Genomic DNA, 20,415 nt, shown 5'->3' with positions numbered 1-20,415 from the left:
GGGGGTTTGGGGGAGGGGGAATGTATGTGTTAGTGGTGACTATGGGTGATTCCTGATTCCTTTTTGCTATTTGTTTATGTTAACATGCGGACTAGTGTTTGGGGGTCTGGTGGGAGGATGGGATTGTTGTTGTTGATATGGGGATTGACATTGTATTCATTACTGCTTATTGTTTATTGTTGGTGGGTGCACATTTGGGAGAAAATGTGAAAAAGGAGAATAAAAATACTTTTTAAAGAAGAGTGAAATCACAAAGTTTAATGTCAAACACAGTGAAAAGGTGGCATTTGCAGCCTGAATTTGTGGCTTTGAGGGTTATTTCAACTACTTTCAACTACGTTGGACTTTACTCACTTTCATCTAGGCCAGGATTTTATGCTCCTCATTGGTAGGTGCTGAGCTGGGGTGGGAGAGGCTGAAATTGCATGGATGAGATCCCCTCCAACATCTATCCCACCCTGGCCTGGTCACAGTTTTATGCAGACAAGGGAAGGGCTTTGGATGGGAAGCCCACCTTTGCCCCCGATTAAGAAGCCACTTCAAGGCCTTTTCCTGCCCTGCCTCAATTTTTAGGCTGGCAGGCAGATGACTAATTGGGGGGCAAACCCAAAAATGAACATCGTTCAATCTGAGGCAGGAAGGATAGGGGGAGATGGTGCAGGTTAACATTCAGTGATCACCAGACCTCGCCCCCCGCTCCCACCCCAAGCTTATCCCCTTGGGCCCTGTTGCCTTTTTTACAACCTTCCTGACCTTCCTCACTCTGGAACTCTTGATACTAACTTCTCCTCCGGTTCGGGGAACTTCGTTCCAGGCAGTTCGCTCTTCTGGTCCCTGCAGAGCTGCTCCTGGAGGGAGTAGAGAACCGTGGGTCCATCAGATTGACCGGCAGCTCTCCAAAGCAGGACTTTGTTCCAGTTAAAGTATGAAATGGCATCAGGTTGGAGTCATAGAGTCACACAGTATGGAAGAGGTTCTTTGGCCCATTGAGTCTGCCCCATCGAAACTAGACTAAATCTACACTCATCCCACTTTCAAGCACTTGGCCATTAGCCTTGAATGTTATGACATTTAAAGTACTCATTTTTTGGCAGGGTTGTATTTCCCACTGACTCCTTGGATGCCAGGCCCCTGCCATCCTGAAAATTCAGGCCTCGGTGTTAATTTCCCTGCTGCTACACCTTCTCTGCAGCCTGGCAGCACCTCATGCAGCAGTAGCCTGGGCCTCTGAGGAGCAGCAATACCAACTGTTGATGCCTCTTCCTCAGCCAACTGCCATACCAAAATGACAAAGAGGATGAACAGAGAGTTCCAGCTCAAAGGAGGCAAAATCCCTCAGCATAGGGTAGAAAGACCATTAGCTATGGGTATGTGTGTGTACTGCTACATAACTCCCTAATGTTCCTGTGACCAATAAATCAGCACTGTTGTCTCCCTCATTCTCCCCATCATCCTCTAAAGAGACATGTGGAGCTGCACATTAAGAGTGAAATCCCTTTATGAATCTGGCTGGCCAATACCAGGGAACTCTGAGGATTACATGTGTGTGATTGATTGTCTCTTGGACCTGAGTCAACCCAGCGATGGACGCAAATCCCATGGCTCTGGCAGCTTGGCTCTCTGGGTCAAAGGTGAACTGCACAAACTCGTGCTTTCCTGAGAAGGACATCCTTTAACTCTCTTGGGTGGCAGTTTGGAGATGTCATGCAAGTCCCCAGATATGCTTTGAAAGGAACCAGTCATGAGGAAGATCAACACCAATGTGATCTTCATGCCAGAGATATAGCACTGCCTCCCAATCCATGTGGCTGTTGATCACCTTGCAGGAGGCAGCAGATGCTGGTGCCAGATTCCCTAGTCATGCGAAGATGCCTCCTGCATTGTCTTTCCATTATTTGCAGATAACTGCAACGTGTGTACTGTGGATCCTGTCATCCTGACGACACTGTTGACTCTGACTCTCCTCTTCTGGCACTGCTTGTTCCTTTGCAAATGCAGCTCCCTGAGGCTCAAGTCCCTGTTGTTCCTGCCCCTGGGCCTCTCTTCCTCCTCCTTGGGCATGCCAAAGCCAGTACAGCCGATAAGTTCACTTGGCCAAACACTGCCAATGGGAACATTGATCTGTGAACATGTTGTAGCAAAGATATGATTGGCCTTTTCCAGAAATGTCCTCCTCACCCCTATAGCGTTTAAGCCCTTCTCGCCCTATTTATATCTTTGGCGAATGCTTGTCCTGCACTCAACCCATCATGGTGAGGCCCATCCTGCAAGAACCAAGACTGGTGGTCCTCGCTGTCATGCAGCCATGTGCAAGGAATTGTAATCTTGAGCAATACAGTGCAAGCCATGTCTATGGGACTGAGCTTACCCTGACTCTTGGTGGCTTTCATCAAGTCCTGCGACACATCCCTACAATCAATACCACCACATCCCCATGTCATCCACCCATGGCAATGAAGGTTCTTCAATGGCTTAGCATTGCTAAGACAACCCCCCTCCCCGCTCCTCCCAACATTGCTGAGTGTGAGTTGCCTTTCAGTGCAGACTTCAATGTATCACCTGGCCTGGTTGGGATCTCAGTGTTAAGTGAGGCAAGAGGATGAGAGCCTTTGTGTTGTCCTGAGCCCATCATTGCTGTGTTAACTGAGTACATGCACTGCCTTTGACTGGTTTCTGTTCGACTTCGCATTCATTTGGGAATGTGATCAGTTGAGGAAAACTATAGTGCAGTGAGAGATGTTACAGTGAGTTTGTATAAGTTACAATGGTACACTTTACTTTCTTTTTTGATTCCTTCACCCTCAATCCTCCCATGACATATCAACTATCCCACATCATCACAGACGGTCTCATCGTTTCATTACTCTCCCTTCTGTTAACCTTCAGCCTTCCCTCACTCCAGTCCGATTCACTCTTACCATGGATCTTCCTGCTGTTTCACCTAAGCCCACATCCATCAACCTCCCCATGCCCAGCCCGATCCTCATACTGCCTTTATCCATTTCACCTGCTCCTACACCCTCACCTCAGGAGACCATTCATTTCCTTTGTGTTAACACATAACTCCTACCCTTCCATGTCTCCCTTCCCCATCACTGAAATTGGCCCCTGTTTTCCAGTTGGCTGCACTCGATATCCAGCTCCTTCTACAAACTCAACCAATCTCACCTTTCAGTTCCATCCCTGCCAGACACACCTATCCATCTCACATTCAACTGCCCCATTGAGGTTCGCAGTGCATCCTTCGTGCCTGTCCCAAACTGCATTCCAGTCGGTATTCCACCCATTATGAATCATTATGAATTCATTTCATTTTTCATTTTAATGACTTGGAAATGAAGAATTATGTGTGAGAAGCATGAAACAGCATGTACTCACCAGAGATCCTACAAGTCTACCTCCCCGGGTGCATGCCTCTTAAACGTTATTTTGAATAAAACAAATTAATAATTAAAGGGACAAATTAATAAAATATCAAATCAACAAATTAAAGGTTCTGTCCCTTAAAGGGGAGCTGTAGCAAAAACCAGAACCAGAAAGGGAACTTATAAATATCCAATTCAAATGTGCTTGTGAGAGTCAGTAAAGCATCGCAGCCTCTGCGGTGCCCACCGGACATGGAAAGCCTCGATGGTGCCAGTGGCCACTACAAGCTCCCTCTCCAGGGATAACCGGCTGCAAATGTAGCTATAGAAGAGGGGCAGACAGTACACCTCTTACATACGGTCGGGTTTCTGAAGGCATGTTTTTCTCATTTATTACCAGCAAGATTGAGACCGTGAGTGTAATACCGTCAGGCTCTATCTTAATACCAACAGTTTTACCCACTATCAGGAATCTGAAGTTTGGGTCTCCTGAGCAATGAATTCTAACTCCTACTTTCCGTTCCACTTCAGGCCAGTTTTGCCCTTCGTTTTTCGTTGTTGATTTATTTCACTCACTCACTCATACTTACTTTATGATCCTCTAATTCTTTTAGTGCTCCTGTCTGAAAACTTTACTATACACCAGCTTCCCACCTAAACCTAATCTCTTTCTCCAGGGAAACTGTCAGCCCTTCTGCCCTTATCAGCCCCCAGCCCGGGCTTTGAGTGGTGACATGACACCACAGAAAATTCACATTGTCAAACGTAAGAATTTCTCTATTTTCCATGACAGAAGTAAGCAGTGTTCCATAAATAGAAAACAAAATACGAACAGGACAGCAGGTTTTAGGTATGCAATTGCACTTAAAATGCAAGTGGCACTTTGCTCTGCTGTTTGACTGGATGTCGATAGTAGTCAACTCCAGGTCCTGACCAGAGAACTAGGAAATTCAACTGAATATGTGTGTCATCTTTGAAGAAAGCAATTCGAAATTAATCCCCCTCTGTAGTCCGGTATCTTCCCGGGCTTCAAAAGTGCATCTACTTTTCTCCAGACAGATTCACTTCTGCTTTTCCCTTTTGCTATTTGATTACCAAACGCACAAACAAGATCGAGTGCAAAACATGCCTTTGGGAATATGAGGAGTGAGATGGTCACATGCTCAATGCTGGTGTCCGTTGCTTATGTTTTATTCACTGACCATAATTACCTGTGGAAAGTGGCGAATTTATTGGACAACACCGAATTAGACCGAGTCGGTGCTGCAATTGATGTGAGAAATATGACGTCTTTTGGCGACTTTGAGGATTAAGAAAAAGTGACTTTGACAAAATGTTGGGCGTGTCGGTACTTCTTATTAAAGCGAGAGCAGCCACATGTTGAGTAGTGCAAAGGAAATGGGCGTGTTTGTGTTGTTTCTGATATCAGCAAGGAACACTACTTAAATGACCCTATTCGCACTGACACTCTTGAGGATGGCAGGGGTAGCTTCAAAAACACTATTCCACCAACCCAAGGTAAGGTTCAAACTGGCCACTTAATTGGCGAAAGGAAATCTAAACTGTCGCGACAGTAAGAATCAGTTTCAACCTGTTGGCGCGAGCGGTTGGTGAAGGTCTAAACCTGAGATCGTTTGTCACCGGTTCTCCCCACACAAAACTGCATTTATTGCGTGTATGTTTTGATTGACGTTTTCAGACTGGAAGTGGTCATTTGGAAACAAATATTTTAATGTAACTTAAATTTTCAAAAAGGTCCCTTTAAGATTGAGTTATTTTGTTATATGGACTGGGGAGTTTCTGCAACAACCGCTTCATCCCCCCCGTCATATCGAAGTTGTTAATTGTTGCTAATATGCAAAGGGAAGCAAACCGAGTCTTGGCGTTATTCAGTCTTAAACTGGCCTGTAATAGCTTCAAACTGCAACGCAAATCGCTTTCTGGAACTGATGGTGTTGGTTACGTGAATGCGTAACGTGAATGCGCCGTAATTCTAACTGACATTGGGATTGAAAAAAAAATCTTTTGATCTTTTGCGGTAACCCATAATTCTATCGTGTGGATGGCCACAGCTTTCTTTAAATGGCTGCAATCAATCAAATAATAAATCAATTAGCGTTTCACTTGTGTTTTCTATGTTTTTAAATAATTTAGAGGTGATTTTACAGGATTACACATGATGAGAAATTCTGGGATGTATCCATCCAATTAGTAATGTCACTTGAATCCTGCACCATTGCAATTTAAAGCTAGATTTCTGACACCAATTATTCTTGAAGTTGGAAACTTTAAATAAAACACTTGTTTATTATTGGTGTGTGATATATATATATATATATCAGACTTTGTTCACAAAAAAAATGACTACTTCAGTCAAAGTGCTTACCCTTCTTGTAACTTAAACTTGATATATCTAACACCGTTAAGTATGTGTGAGCTTTAAGGGTTGATGAAGGTGCAATATTCATTTTCAAGGGTGGTGGGAATCTGGCAGTATGATACCCCAGAACATTTTGATTTTAACACTTTTTATTTGGTGCATCTTCTAATGTTCCAGTTCACTGACAGTTTGCTCCTTTGCCAATTTCATGCTGTCACTTTCCTCCTCTCCCTGCCCTTGAGCCATCTGAGAAGACGACATAGCAAACTCTGTTGGGTTTACCTGCAGACATGTAGGATGTCCCTTGTTTGCATGCTTCATTTTGAGGGATCCAGGCCCTTGCCCTTGCTGTCAACCCCCACACCAACCTGACTCAGAAAGATCCATTGCTGAATACTTGTGTTTGGTTCTGTTGTAATACCTGTAGTTGTCACCACTCCGAAGTGGTGCAACTGACCTCTAATTCAGGATGGGATTTCCAACCTGGGCTCGAGGAATGTCTCCAATGGAGCTGGCAACATTGGTGGTAAGATTCCCGCCACACTTGGGCAGTATTCCATCAGGCCTCTCGAAGATTATGTCGGCATGGGTGGCACCAATTTTCATTGCAGAGGTGCCTGCCATCTACTAAATTCTGTTTTTACATCATACCAAAGCCCTTTATGTTATTCTATTTGTCTTTTACAGGTTGAACTTCATTGTCATCTGGATGGAGCTATAAGACTTCAAACTATTTTGCATTTTGCCAAGTATGTGATTTAATGTCTAATGTTCCAGTTTATTTATTTTGCACTACAGAAACATAAGTAAATGTGCCATTATCATTCTTGGATATGGGAAGAGTATAGAACATAGAACAGCACAGAACAGGCCTTCGGCCCTCGATGTTGTGCCGAGCCATGATCACCCTACTCAAACCCACGTATCCACCCTATACCCGTAACCCAACAACCCCCCCCCCTAACCTTACTTTTTAGGACACTACGGGCAATTTAGCATGGCCAATCCACCTAACCCGCACATCTTTGGACTGTGGGAGGAAACCGGAGCACCCGGAGGAAACCCACGCACACACGGGGAGGACGTGCAGACTCCGCACAGACAGTGACCCAGCCGGGAATCGAACCTGGGACCCTGGAGCTGTGAAGCATTTATGCTAACCACCATGCTACCGTGCTGCCCTTAAAGTATGCTCCGTAGTATGAATAAGATAAATTCTTGCAATTTCCTTTGCAATGATTAATTCTTCCCACTCCCACTCTATGATCCCACAACTCGGTCCTCCTTGCACTGTACATACTCTTCCAATTATTTTGACAACCCAAAGTCTTCCAGGTTCAGCACAGTGGCACTGGCATAAAGCTGCTTGGAGGTATTCCAATGTGGAAAAGATGGCTATAGATTTGAAAGGTGACAACACATTCAATGAGTTTTGGGAGGAAAGGGAGATTGGAGTTTGTAACGGTGGTGGGGATGAAGTTTTATTTTTGGTTCGGGGGGAGGGACAACATTTGGAGATCCAGACGTGTGAGGGTCAGGAAGGGAAACTGGTTGACGAGCCATTTAGTGGTGGGAGGTGGGTCTCCTGGACAAGTTGAACTCGTGTGTGTGTGTGTGTGTGTGTGTGCGTGTGTGTGTGTCCTTGGACGTGGTTAGGTTGAATGAATTAGTGGGAGGGAGGAGGCAGATCAGATGGTCTCGCGTTTAGTAACAGAAATCCAAGAGCACTTTTAGCAGACTGGGATGGTTTGGACTTGGGAAATGGCGGAAGTCATAGCCATGTGGGGTGGCTTCATTTAGGGAGAAGATGGTTATCAGAAGTCTAGTCTAGGATGATGCTGGAATACAGAGCAATTTCAGCAGACTGGGATGGTTTTGACTTGGCAAATGGCGGAAGTCATAGCCATGTGGGGTGGCTTCATTTAGGGAGAAGGTGTCATCATTCCTCAGCCAAATTCCTGCCAAAGGCAGGGGGCAAGATTCTCCGCAAATGCGGAGAATCGTAAAGGCTGCCGTGGGCCAGTGCTATGGGCGGGAAGGAAATTAGCTAGATTTTCACTTAGTGGGGGGGGTGGGCAGAAGCGTGGCGAGAGAGTAGGATGGGGAAATTAAGACTGCTGTTTAAAATGTGACAACTCTTGGAGTGTGTTTGATGAATCCTTTGGAGAATGTCAAGTAAGTCACCGAGAGAAGCTGTGGGTTGTCTGGGATTGTCAAGTCCAGGAAGCAAACAAGAAGATTGAGAGCATTGGTTGGGATACGTATTTCAGCAGGCAGAATACTTGAGAGAGTGGGAAGGGAAAAGAGGCATGACAGTATAAGAGTACAATGTAGGAGCAGCAAGAGAAAATAAGTTTGGGCTCAGGCCCAGAGTGGCAGCCAAAATGCTGACTCTAATGGACACGGGGAATACTCCCATAGGCCTAGTTGCAGAGCAGATATTAGGATCCACAAAAGCTAATAGTAAATAAGAAATCAATAGGATGTAGTCCAGAGGTAAAGTTGACAAGTTCCAGGATGTGGTAACATTGACAAAACTGTCTGAATTCTGATTTAGGTCTTGTGAGTGAACTTGGGAAGCTATTTCAGGATGGCGTGTCAGAGGAGCACCAATGACCGTATTTTTGTGGGAAGGAGGACCCAGAACTCAATGCAGGGCAGAAAGATGCCAGAAGTTAGAGGTCATCTAAATGTCCAGAAGTGGTGGAGATTTGCACTTCAGCCCTGGCAAGGGGCTGGTTTAGCATAGTGGGCTAAATCGCTGGTTTATAATGCAAAACACAGTCAGCAGCGCGGGTTCAATTCCCGTACCAGCCTCCCCGTACAGGCGCCGGAATGTGTGCGACTAGGGGCTTTTCACAGTAACTTCATTGAAGCCTACTTGTGACAATAAGTGATGATTATTATTATTATTATGGGAATTTCAGGCGAAGAACGGATTGCAGCTGGAAAAGTGAAATAACCAGTGGCCTGTCATGGGTTCAACAGATGATTGAAGTCACTCAGTCACAGCGGCAGTAGGGGAAGTGCTCAAAAGTAAAGCTACCTCCTTACAAAATGGTTTCATATTTAGCTGGTTTAAAAGTATGAAATTGCCTAACTTTAAACAAAAGCTTTTCTAATTTATCTGTTAATTGCTGAATGCCTAAATTTATCTCCTGCAAGATTTTCCATTTTAAACAATCAGGAGGATGAATTGTCCTATTCCTGTCATGTCGGTCCCCTTTCTGTGGAACTGCATCTGCTCTCTCCACCCCGCCCTCCCACACTTCCCTAATAGCAGCCATCACACATTGTTTCTTTCAATATCGGTATGTCTCAATGTCAAACTGTAATATCAGCAGTCTTTCTTCCTGATGTGCTGACATGGCACCCATATGATTTACAGCAGTGTGGGAGGTGGCAATGCGTTCTGTCAGGCAACAGAGTTGACTCTGTAGTGCTTTTCCTCCACCGAAGTTGAATTTTGGAACGTCTAATTGCCCGTGCCCTGGTGATAGACATTTTGTTTATGTTTTCTCATGGGGAAAGGCAGATGGACAAACAGGAAGGGAGTCACAGGGGTACAAACAATTACAAATCACCAAATTCAAATGTTTTCCGGTAAGTGAGGTCAGTTGAACTCAACACTGAAGTGTCACCTCGGTTACGTGCTCGAGTCTCTGAAGTAGCTGTTCAGACCACAAACCTTTTGACTGAGGCAGAAGTGTGAACAATGAGTCAAGGTTGACAGTAAAGGAAGAAAGGCCAGGGTTTTGGTGGGACTGTAAATCCCCGTCCAATAATAGATCGTACAATTTACAGTGCAGAAGGGGGCCATTTGGCCCATCAAGTCTGCACCGAGCCTTAGAAAGAGCACCCTACTTAGGCCCACGGCCCCACCCTATCCCAGTAACCCTACCTAACCTTTTGGAAGCTAAGGAGCAATTTGGCACGGCCAATCCACCTAACCTGCACATCTTTAAACTGTGGGAGAAAACTGAGCAGCCAGAGGAAACCCACGCAGCCACGGGAAGAAAGTGCCAACTCCACGCAGATAGTCACCCAAGGCCGGAATTGAACCCAGGACCCTGGAGCTGTGAAGCAGCTGTGCGAACCACTGTGCCACCGTGCCGCCTAAAATGGATAACCTCACACTTATCCACGTTGAACTCCACCTGCCAAATTTTGGCCCGACTCGCCCCACTCACCTAACCTATTTATATCCATTTGTACATTTCTTATTTCCTCATTGCAACTTACTGTCCCACCAATTAGTGTCATCTGCAAATTTCTACCTTCTATCCCTACATCCAAATCATTAATATTTCTGTTGGTCGCTCTCTGAATTTTCCGGTCTTGCCTGCGATGATTCCAGTTGGCGGTGGGACTGGAAATTCTCATCCAAAGACAGAAAATGCTGGAAACACTCCAGCAAACAGTTGGACGAGCAGTGGCAAAACTTTAAACCTGAGACAGATAACATCGGTTCAAACTAAATTGAAAGGGCACAGTGTGATGAACTGATGACTCAAATATTAATGTTACAAGAAATATTCAAAGAGGGACCTAGGTGTTCTGGTACATGAATCAGCAAAGGTTAGTACACAGCAAGGATGGCAACTGGAATGTTGACCTTTATTTCAAGGGGGGATGGAGTAGGTACGTTTTACTGCAGCTGTACAGGGTGTTGATGAGGCCACATCTGGAATACCATGTACAGTTTTGGCCTCCTTATTTGCAAAAATATATAATTGCATTAACAGCAGTTGGTATATAAAATGTATAGGTAGAGAGGATAGAATAAATCAGGTATGGAAGAATGGTTAATTGAAGGTATGGTCTCCATATTAACCCCACAACAGGCAGAAGAGGGTCTGGGAAATTAAAAATGGAAAAATGCAGAATACGACTCCGACTCACTTGTTTACAAGCAGGAACAGGTTTCTAAGGATGCATGTGTCCAGCTTTAGTGAGGTAGGACACACCATTAACATATTTACATGGCAGTGTCTCTTTAAGAAAGGTTTTTGTCTGATCACATAGCTTCAGTGATGCCATTATGTGGGTGGAGCTGAGCTGTGGCTGTGAGGTTTGTTTTACTTTCGCTTTCAGTTTTGACTGCTGTGGACTACAGACAGAGAAAATGAAAGTTTTGGCCTATCTCCCTTTATTTTTATTTTAAATCTCTGTTTCAGAAGTAAACAGGTTGTGACTACCTGTTTGGTAACTTAAAATATATATTCAGGGAAAGCCAATCTTATTCAAGTGAGGATGCAGAATGCTGGGCAATGCCCTTGAAAAGGGGTGTTTATGTTTATAGGATTTTGTTTTGAATTGGAACAGTTAAAGGGGAATTCATTAAGTGTTACACATGGATTACTGTAGCTGTGTGCTGTCTTTATGTTTGTAATTGATAAAAATTCTTGCTGTGTGTTTAACTATATATGTTAACCTAAGTACTTGGAATAAAGCTTGTTTTGATTAAAATGTCTAGGAAGACTGCTGAATCAGACTTGAGGGGAAAGCTCTTGTGTTCATCCCAGCTAAATTCAACATAAAGTTTGTAGGTCAGGTGGACTCCATAATACACTTTGGAGTTTCTAAGCCCTGGCCCATAACCATATTTAAATCAAGCTCTCACAATTCACTTGGGAACGTTTTGCAAATTGACAGTTGGTGTGCAGTTTTTCTTGATACTCTGGAAATTTGAAAGTGAGGCAGATACTGTCAGTTCAACAAGAAAAGTCCCTTTTACAGCACTCCCATGTGGGCAAGAGTAAAATGAAGCAGAAGGACCTCAAGGAAGCCATCACTCTCCCTTGCAGTGATTATAGACTTTGCTCCACCCAAAATAGTAACATCTCCTCCATGCTGCAATTATGGCTGACCCCCCCGCCCCAATCTCCGGCCTTCCCCTTTCCTGATTGAGGGAGATCATTCACAAGAACCCTCGACTGTGATCTCTTGCCACCAGTTTTCCAGTCTAGCTGGCTGTTATTTTGGTGGAAATGGAAGAACAGATTATAATGACGACCTGCGGATAAATTTGAGAGGACATCTATGTCTCTGGTCTTGATGTATTCCCATCTCCCTATAAATATCCAGGCCATTTTATTGGAAGTGGGAACATGAGTGACTTAAAACAATAGAAACTCATATGTAACTCTGGAAAATATTGGAGTTACAAAATTTATAAGATTATTTTTGGACTATTTCTTTAATTTAAGGTAAAATGGAGGAGTGAAAGTGGTTCAGAATTCTGTCGCCAACAAGCCTGGGTGGCTTGGTTGCTATGGTGGCAGTGAGGCCAAGATAGATTCACCAGGAAGAAGATACACATTTTCTTACCTGTGGACAATAGCAAGGGAATCGGAGATGATTCTGAGTAGACAGTTATTCTCCAAGTCTCACAGGGAGGTTTTGGGAATGTCACATTTTTCAAAACAGTTATACCTCAAACTGTCTATTTATTTAATTGCATGATTGAATGGAGTTGGGTGTCATGTTTTCATAGAGATGGGCTTTGAGAGGGGAAGAGTGCATAGCAATGCCATTGTAGTATTGACTTACAGGGTTTATCTTGATATGTTCTTCTCCCTAACAGGCAAGGTCTGTCTAAAATAATCTGAGAGAGAGCTGAGAGATTAAGGTAACCAGTCTCCGTTGTTCATTCTGCTACATGTCGGAGCTTGCATTCGAATTGAGGAGTCCAAGTTTGTGAGGATTCAAGCAAGGCTGGAAGGTTAGCCTAGCTTTAGCTACAGGGCAGAATCTCCAAGGGACACATCACTGTGAAAGTCAGTTCAGAGATCAGAAGTTACCTGGCTGGAAAAGTAAAAAACAAAGGAAACCATCAAAATCTGAGAATAGCTTTGGATTGGTCCCTGAAGAATGAAGGGTCCACGTAAGGGATAAAGTGAAGTATAACTGTACAAGGGGTTTTTACTCATTTAAAAAGATAAATGGGGAAACGGTTCTGTAGTTTAGATAGAGTATAGGTTGCCTACAGTTTTAGTCTCGAGTATATAGGTTGCCTACTGAAATAGTGGTGAGTTGTTTAGTAAAAGTCTTAAGTTGAAATTCCATTTTCTGATTCTTTCAGTTGGTCATTAGAATTCAATTTAAGTCATCAGACTCTATGGAGATCATAACAATGGTGAAACTCAAAATGGATAAGCCACTGGATCCTGATAAGATGTTAAAATAACTCAGAAAACATATTCAAGAGGACCTGGCTCCTTAAGTACGTAACTTGTGCTCTGAAACTGTGAAGCGTGTGGAAGTTGAAAAATGGATAGAAAGATAAATCATGAAACCACTTACAGTAATGTCAGTTGTGGGCAAACGTTTAGAATTGATATTTTGAGATAACATTAGGGTATATTTGAAAATGCACGGTTGACCAAGGATGGTCAGCAGGTCATGATTACCAAATTTAAGAACACTGTTTGAAGACATGACTGATTAGATGGGTAAAGGAACTAACATAGAGGTAGTACATATGGATTTTCTGATCACAGTAAGATGTCTCCCAAGATGCTTGTTTGAAAACATTTAGGGATATGTTATAAAATAAATGTTGTAACAAGAATTGAAAGTTCATTGATCGAGCAGGAAGCCAAGATGGTAAACGAGTGTCGGTTCGGCTGGAAAAGGCTCTGAAGTGGTGTACACCAAAGGTTGCTACTGAATCCACTTCAGTTTTCAGAATGTTCGGATTGAGAACCCAACGTTGAAATTTGTTGATGACACAAAAAGGAAGTTGTCTGATGGTGAGGAGGAACACAAGAGGCTCAAATATAGGCAAATTATTGAAATTTACAGGTGGTTGGCAGATTCTATTTACAGTGGATAATGGTGAGGTAATACATTTTAGGGTGAAAATCAAGGAATATTAGTATGCACTCATTTGAAAAGCAGCAAAAGGTATGGATAAACAGATGAATCTAGAAATTTCCATGGGAAGCACTGGTGCAGGTAGAAAAAAAGGCTATTAAAAAGCAGCAGAATTTTAGGTTTCATAAATAGGAATAAGTTAATGGCAACGTTGTACAAAGGAATGATGAAGCTGTAGTTGGGAGAACTCCATGTAGTTTTGGCTGCTCCAATTGTGGAAAGGACATTAAGGTCAAAGGATGTTCAGAACCATTCATCAGGCAGGAAACCGGAGAGGCTTGAGATACTGGGACTCTTCCCACTGAAGCAAAGGTGATGAAGAGTGGATTTCATAAAGATGTTTCTAATATTGAAGAAGTTTACTGGAGGGAATAGGAAAGGTCAATGTCCTCCATTTGGTAATGGTAGTCATCAATTTCAAATTGTTACTCAATGAGAAGGAAGGCATGGAATGCTTCATTCCAGGGAATGGTTGAATTCAATATTATTTTTCTCATCTGAAAATCTATCTATGATTTTGCCACATCATCTGTCTGAAATCTCATTCAGCCCTATGTGCTTTTCCTTGGGGCTCCTTTCCTCTGACTCCAGCCTTCATCTTCTCCTCTTTCCACCTTCTCTATTACTCAGGCAGAGATGAGAGAAATCATTTTCTCTCAGACTGTCGTGAGTCTCTGGAACTCTCTCCCTCAAAAAGGCGGTGGAAGCAGAGTCTTTGAATATTTTTAAGGCACAGCTAGATTCTTGATTAACAAAGGGGTGAAAGATTATTGGGCTAAACAGGAATGTGGGGTTGAGATTACAATCCGATCAACCATGATTTTATTGAATGGCTAAGCAGGCTAGAGGGGCTGAATGGCCTCTTCCTGTTCCTAATTTGTATGTTCATATGTCACAGTCGAACACTTTGGAACTCCCAAGATCTTCCAAATTGTTTTCCCATGACGCTTTCAAAACCCCCAAAACTCATCTCTTTTTGAGCAGGTTTTTGGTTATCCCATCTGGCCTAGCATTACATAGATACATGGAAGATAGGAGCAGGAGGAGGCCTTTTGGCCCTTCGAGCCTGCTCCGCCATTCATCACGATCATGGGGGATCATCCAACTCAATAGCCTAATCCTGCTTTCTCCCCATAGCCTTTGATCCCATTCTCCCCAAGTGCTATATCAAACCGCCTCCATTGTTTTTCTTATGTCTATTTGTGCATCATCTTGTGCATCATCTATGTAATCTTGGGACAAATAGTACATTTGATAGAAATGGGTTACTTGTAAAGTAATACTCCATAACATTATCTTTGCTTTAGGAAAAGGAAAATCAAAATTCCAGCACAAAATGAAGATGAGCTTCGCAGTCTAGTAATCTGCAGCAAACCATCATCACTTACAGAGGTTTTGTCAAAGTTCAGTCACTATATGCCTGTGATTGCGTAAGTATATCCTCATTTTATATTTTTATGTGCTCTGGTTTTTCTGAATTCCCACAAAAACCAAAAATTATTGCTTTTTAATCTCGTCGGAATATATAATTGTCACCTTGAAATTTGTGCCTGTTTGCTATAGATGGGGTGTCTGGTCTGGCGGAGTCTGATTTGGTGGCGATTCTCAATCTATTTTCTAAAGTATGGTGTGTTAACTTGTGTGTGGGTTGAAGCTTGTGCTGGGTTGCAGTTCTACAGGTTGTGGCCACCTCCTGGTGTTTTGCCAGACTGGTGGCCCATATGTGGTTTTGGTAGTCAGTGTTGTTGACTTGTCGGCTGAGGGTGGTGGGAACTAGCTCAGTGACATCTGGTCCCCTCTGGGGAAAACATTTTTAGCAGGCGTGCCTAATTATAATCTGTTTTATTTTCTCTCATGTATGGGTTTTCTATCCGAGCACAGACATTGAAGATGTGTGAAGGGATCAGACCAGTCCATAATAGGGCCTTTTAGGAGTCTGGTAACAGCAGAGAAGAAGCTGTTTTTGAATCTGTAAGTGCAAATTCTCAGACGTTTTGTATCTCCTGCCTGATGGAAGAAGTTGGAAGAGAGAATAGCCCGGGTGGGAGGGGTCTTTGATTATGCTGCCTGCTTTCCCCAGGGAGCGGGAGGTGTAGACAGAGGCAATGGATGGAGGCGGGTTCGGGTGATGGACTGGGCTGTGTTCACGACTCTGTCGTTTTTTCCGGTTTTGGGTCGAGCAGTTGCCATACCAGGCTGTGATGCAGCCAAATAGGATGCTTTCTATGGTGCACCTGTAAAAGTTGGTAAGAGTCAATGTGGACATGCCGAATTTCCTGAGGAAGCATAGACCCTAAGACATAGGAGCAGAATTAGGCCACTCGGCCCATCGAGTCTGCTCCGCCATTCAATCATGGCTGATATTTTCTCGTCCCCATTCTCCTGCCTTCTACTAATTTGGGTTCTTGGACACACTCATCTCCATCAAGGATGGTCACCTCAGCACTTTGCTTTACCGCAAGCTCCACTTCTCTAGCTTCCACCCTAAACAATTAAAGAAGCCATACCCAATGGACAAGCCCTCCCTATACCCAGGATCTGCTCAAGACGAGGAGGAGCATAACAGACATCGACAGACGCTGAAAGATGCCCTCGTACAAACGGGATATGGCACTCGACTCATCGATCGACAGTTCCAACATGCCACAGCAAAAAAACCGCACCGACCTCTTCAGAAGACAAACATGGGACACAACCGTCAGCGTACCATTCGTCGTCCAGTACTTTCCCGGAACGGAGAAACTATGACATCTTCTTCGCAGCCTCCAACACGTCATCGATGAAGATGAACATCTTGCAAATGTCATCCCCACACCCCCACTAATTGCCTTCAAACAACCGGGCAACCTCAAACAAACCATTGTTTGCAGCAAACTACCCAGCCTTCAGAACAGCGACCACGACACCACACAGCCCTGCCATGGCAATCTCTGCAAGACGTGCCAGATCATCAACATGGATACCACCATTACACGTGAGAACGCCACCCACCAGGTACGTGGTACATACTCGTGCGACTCGGCCAACGTTGTCTACCTCATATAGGCTACAGGAAAGGATGTCCCGAAGCGCGGTACATTGGCGAGACCATGCAGACGCTGCGACAACGGACATTGCGCGACAACCACCAGGCAGGAATGTTCCCTAATGTTCCCTTCCAGTCGGGGAACACTTCAACAGTCAAGGGCATTCAGCCTCTGATCTCCGGGTAAGCGTTCTCCAAGGCGGCCTTAAGAACGCGCGGCAACGCAGAATCGCTGAACAGAAACTTGTAGCCAAGTTCCGCACACATGAGTGCGGCCTCAACCGGGACCTGGGATTCATGTTGCATTACATTCATCCCCCATCATCCGGCCTGGGCTGCAAAATCCTATTAACTGTCCTGGCTTGAGACAATTCACACCTCTTTAACCTGGGGTTACCCCTATCTCTGAATCTGTAAAGACTTAATTACCTGCAAATGCTCGCATTCTAAGCATTGTCTGGCATCTTTGAATTTGTCTATATATATGTTTCTGGAACATACCTCTTCATTCACCTGAGGAAGGAGCAGTGCTCCGAAAGCTAGTGTTTGAAACAAACTTGTTGGACTTTAACCTGGTGTTGTAAGACTTCTTACTATCCTTTGGTAAGTCGGGCCTTGTGGTATTATCATAAATATAAAAAACTGCAGGGGTTAATGAATTGTCTCGAACAGTCACTAGATGGAGCTACAGTTACAAATATATAAGACCTCTAAGCCTGGGGCGGAGAGGGGGGAGTTTTTAAAAATAAATTTAGAGTACCCAATTATTTTTTCCAATTAAGGGGCAATTCAACATGGCCAATTCACCTATCCTGCTCATCTTTGGGTTGTGGGGTGAAACCCACGCAGACACTGGGAGAATGTGCAAACTTCTAATGGACAGTGACCCAGGGCCGGGATTTGAACCCGGGTCCTCAGTGCCGTAGGCAGCAATGCTAACCACTGTACCACCATGCTGCCCTGAAATGAAGGAGTTAGCTAGAAACAGACTGAAGTAAATATAATGTGAGTAAGAGCAGATTATAGTTTATTGTAGTTTAGAGATTAGTTGTAGGTAAGCGTAGATTATATGTTAATTATCAACTGTATTCTTTAGGAGTATGGGGCCTCACGGTAGCATGGTGGTTAGCATAAATGCTTCACAGCTCCAGGGTCCCAGGTTCGATTCCCGGCTGGGTCACTGTCTGTGTGGAGTCTGCACGTCCTCCCCGTGTGTGCGTGGGTTTCCTCCGGGTGCTCCGGTTTCCTCCCACAGTCCAAAGATGTGCGGGTTAGGTGGATTGGCCATGCTAAATTGACCGTAGTGTAAGGTTAATGGGGGGATTGTTGGGTTACGGGTATGTGAGTTTAAGTGGGGTGATCATTGCCCGGCACAACATCGAGGGCCGAAGGGCCTGTTCTGTGCTGTACTGTTCTATCTATGTGTCGAACCCAAATTAGTAGCGTTCATAAATTTACAGCTTTGTTCAAGTTAAAGCTATTTTGTGGTCTTTGCGAACACTGCACCAACCATCCTCAATTTAGCAACGTAAAGAACACCACAGGCCTGGGCAGGCCGGGTCTCGTGGTTGGGGGCCTGGTCGGGTGCTCTGGCGGCTGGATTGGGTGGTCCAAGGGTGGGCATCTATTCCTAGGCTGGGTCGGGCGCCCCAAGAGCCGGGTCAACCTCCGGGTTGGGTTGTTGTAGGGGTCGGGTCGGGTCATCAGGTCCATTCCGCGAGCCTCTAAGAAATTAAAAGAGAAAGGTTAGTGTTAAGAATTAAGAGATTAGTATGGTTATCGGAAATGGAAGATAAGGATCTGTGTGTGAGAGCTCGCAGAGAGTCGCCACGCTCCAGCGCCATCTTGCTTCACACTACTGACCACAAAAACTGTCAGTCCCTTTTCTCTATTTTAATTAAATGCCTACCTACTTGTACTGATTTCACGTGTTTGTGAACGCGGCTGTGTTCAATCACACAACTCAGCCAGCGAACATAAGTCTAAGCTGCTGCAACTCTTGGAATATGGAAGACAGCACATCGCTGAGAAACGGGAGACAGGATATCTGATTAAGGATGTGCAATATTTGTATACACCTCCTGCTGCCTCTGTATACACCTCCCGCTGCCTCAGGAAGGCAGACAGCATTATCAGAGACCTCTCCCACCCAGGCATTGCCTTCTTCCAGAACCTTCCATCAGGCAGAAGGTACAGAGGTCTGAAGACTCTCCCATCCAGACGTAGGAACAGCTTCTTCCCCACAGCTATAAGACTCCTCAATGACTCCCCCTCGGGCTGATCTGTTCCCTGTAAGAACACTATTCACGACGCTCTATGCTGCCCTTGCTCATATATTAGCTTCATTTGGCCCCTTGTTCCACATTGTAACCAATCACTGTTTGTAGATGTACCATTTGTCAATGTACTCTGTTGATTATTCTTTTGTCTATACTATACGTACTGTGTACGTTCCCTCGGCCGCAGGAAATACTTTTCACTGTATTTCGGTACATGTGATAATAAATCAAATCAAAATGGCCTTCCATCACAGCCATCAAGTGCTGCCTGATCTGCTGACTATTTCCAGCATTGTCTGTTTTAAATTCAGGTACTTTGCATTCTGGGGGTCGGTTAGCTCAATCAGCCTGTCCTCATTCAATGTTGACATAAATTCAATGCACCAGTGGCTGCTAGATAGTGATTAAGAACAGGAAAACTAGATGATTTTCTTTCTCTCCCTTGTCTGAGGCAAGAAAGCTTTAGTGCCCTAACCACTGTTTAGACTCCAGGAAGACTGGGGAAGTGAACGTGACATGGGTTCCGAAGGTCGGCCGGCGTGGGTCCTGAAGTTTGGCCACTTGGGTCCTAGGTATAAAAAAAAGAAGTTTGAAAAACACTGATGTGGCTCATGAATGCATGTTTAGATTGGCAGTGTGTTGACCTAGTCCTCAACAAATAGTGGGCAGTAGCTTTTAAGACTGTGCTCCACGGGGAAGTGGAAGAGGAGGCTGCAAAATAATTTAAGCCTGTAATACAGTTGCTAGTCCTGGTACAGGAGCTGGCCTGTATTAACAAGAGTAAGTGAACTATTAATTCCATCTTATGAGACACTATATGAGCTTGAACTCCACTAAAAATGTATGCTCTCTATCATGACATCTTTAACCCCCCCCCACCCCCAGCCCCAAACCTGGCTGATGGGACCTGCCTGTGATCAAAGTCTCAGGCAACAGAAGAACGAGTGATGTTGCAGCACTCCAAGAATATGCTTATGTTTTGAAGTGGTGTTTGAATCCAGATCATTTGATACGACAGCTATGAATTGCAACAAGATAATACTGTTGCTTTGATTTGCTGATAAAATTTGACACTTTTCAATAATTGCAGGGAGTTCGTCTAATGAGACGATCAGCATTCTTTTCAAAATTAACAGCACCAAAATGAGATTAACTGATAGCCCATCATATTTACTGCTCTCAAGACCTTTTGTAGCATTTGCCTTTATAACATTTCTTCAGAAGTAATTAATTTGGTGTCAAACACCTCGGGGAATTTCGGATTTTATAGGATACTGTATAATAGTCATTTGGTACAGAAAGATTATTGCTGAAAAATAACATAATAATTAGGAGCAGAAGTAGACCATTCAGCTCTTCCAGCATGCTCCGTCATTCAGTCAGATCATGGCTGATCCCCTAGTCTCAAATCCACCTCCCTGCATGTTCCCCATATCCCTTTAACCCGTTTTAAAAATCAGAAATATATCTATCTCCATCTTGAAACCA

The 20,415-nt window shown here is 44.1% G+C and overlaps 1 protein-coding gene across 2 annotated transcripts in view; it reads left to right on the top strand.

Annotated features, from left to right (window-relative positions):
- Positions 1-4,572: 4,572 nt before the first annotated feature.
- The window catches only part of LOC119972638 (adenosine deaminase-like), a 61,305-nt gene continuing 45,462 nt past the window's right edge, over positions 4,573-20,415 (top strand). For both annotated transcript variants that reach the window (XR_005462126.1, XM_038809668.1), the window contains exons 1-3: positions 4,573-4,883; positions 6,433-6,494; positions 14,931-15,053. Coding sequence is in view for 1 of the 2 variants with exons in the window: in XM_038809668.1 (XP_038665596.1) it covers positions 4,812-4,883; positions 6,433-6,494; positions 14,931-15,053 (257 nt within the window). In the remaining variant the exon portion in view is untranslated. The remainder of the gene's footprint in view (positions 4,884-6,432; positions 6,495-14,930; positions 15,054-20,415) is intronic.

Source organism: Scyliorhinus canicula, chromosome 10, assembly GCF_902713615.1.
Source record: "Scyliorhinus canicula chromosome 10, sScyCan1.1, whole genome shotgun sequence".
NCBI classification, from domain to species: domain Eukaryota; kingdom Metazoa; phylum Chordata; class Chondrichthyes; order Carcharhiniformes; family Scyliorhinidae; genus Scyliorhinus; species Scyliorhinus canicula.
This window is presented reverse-complemented; position numbering and strand designations above follow the sequence as displayed.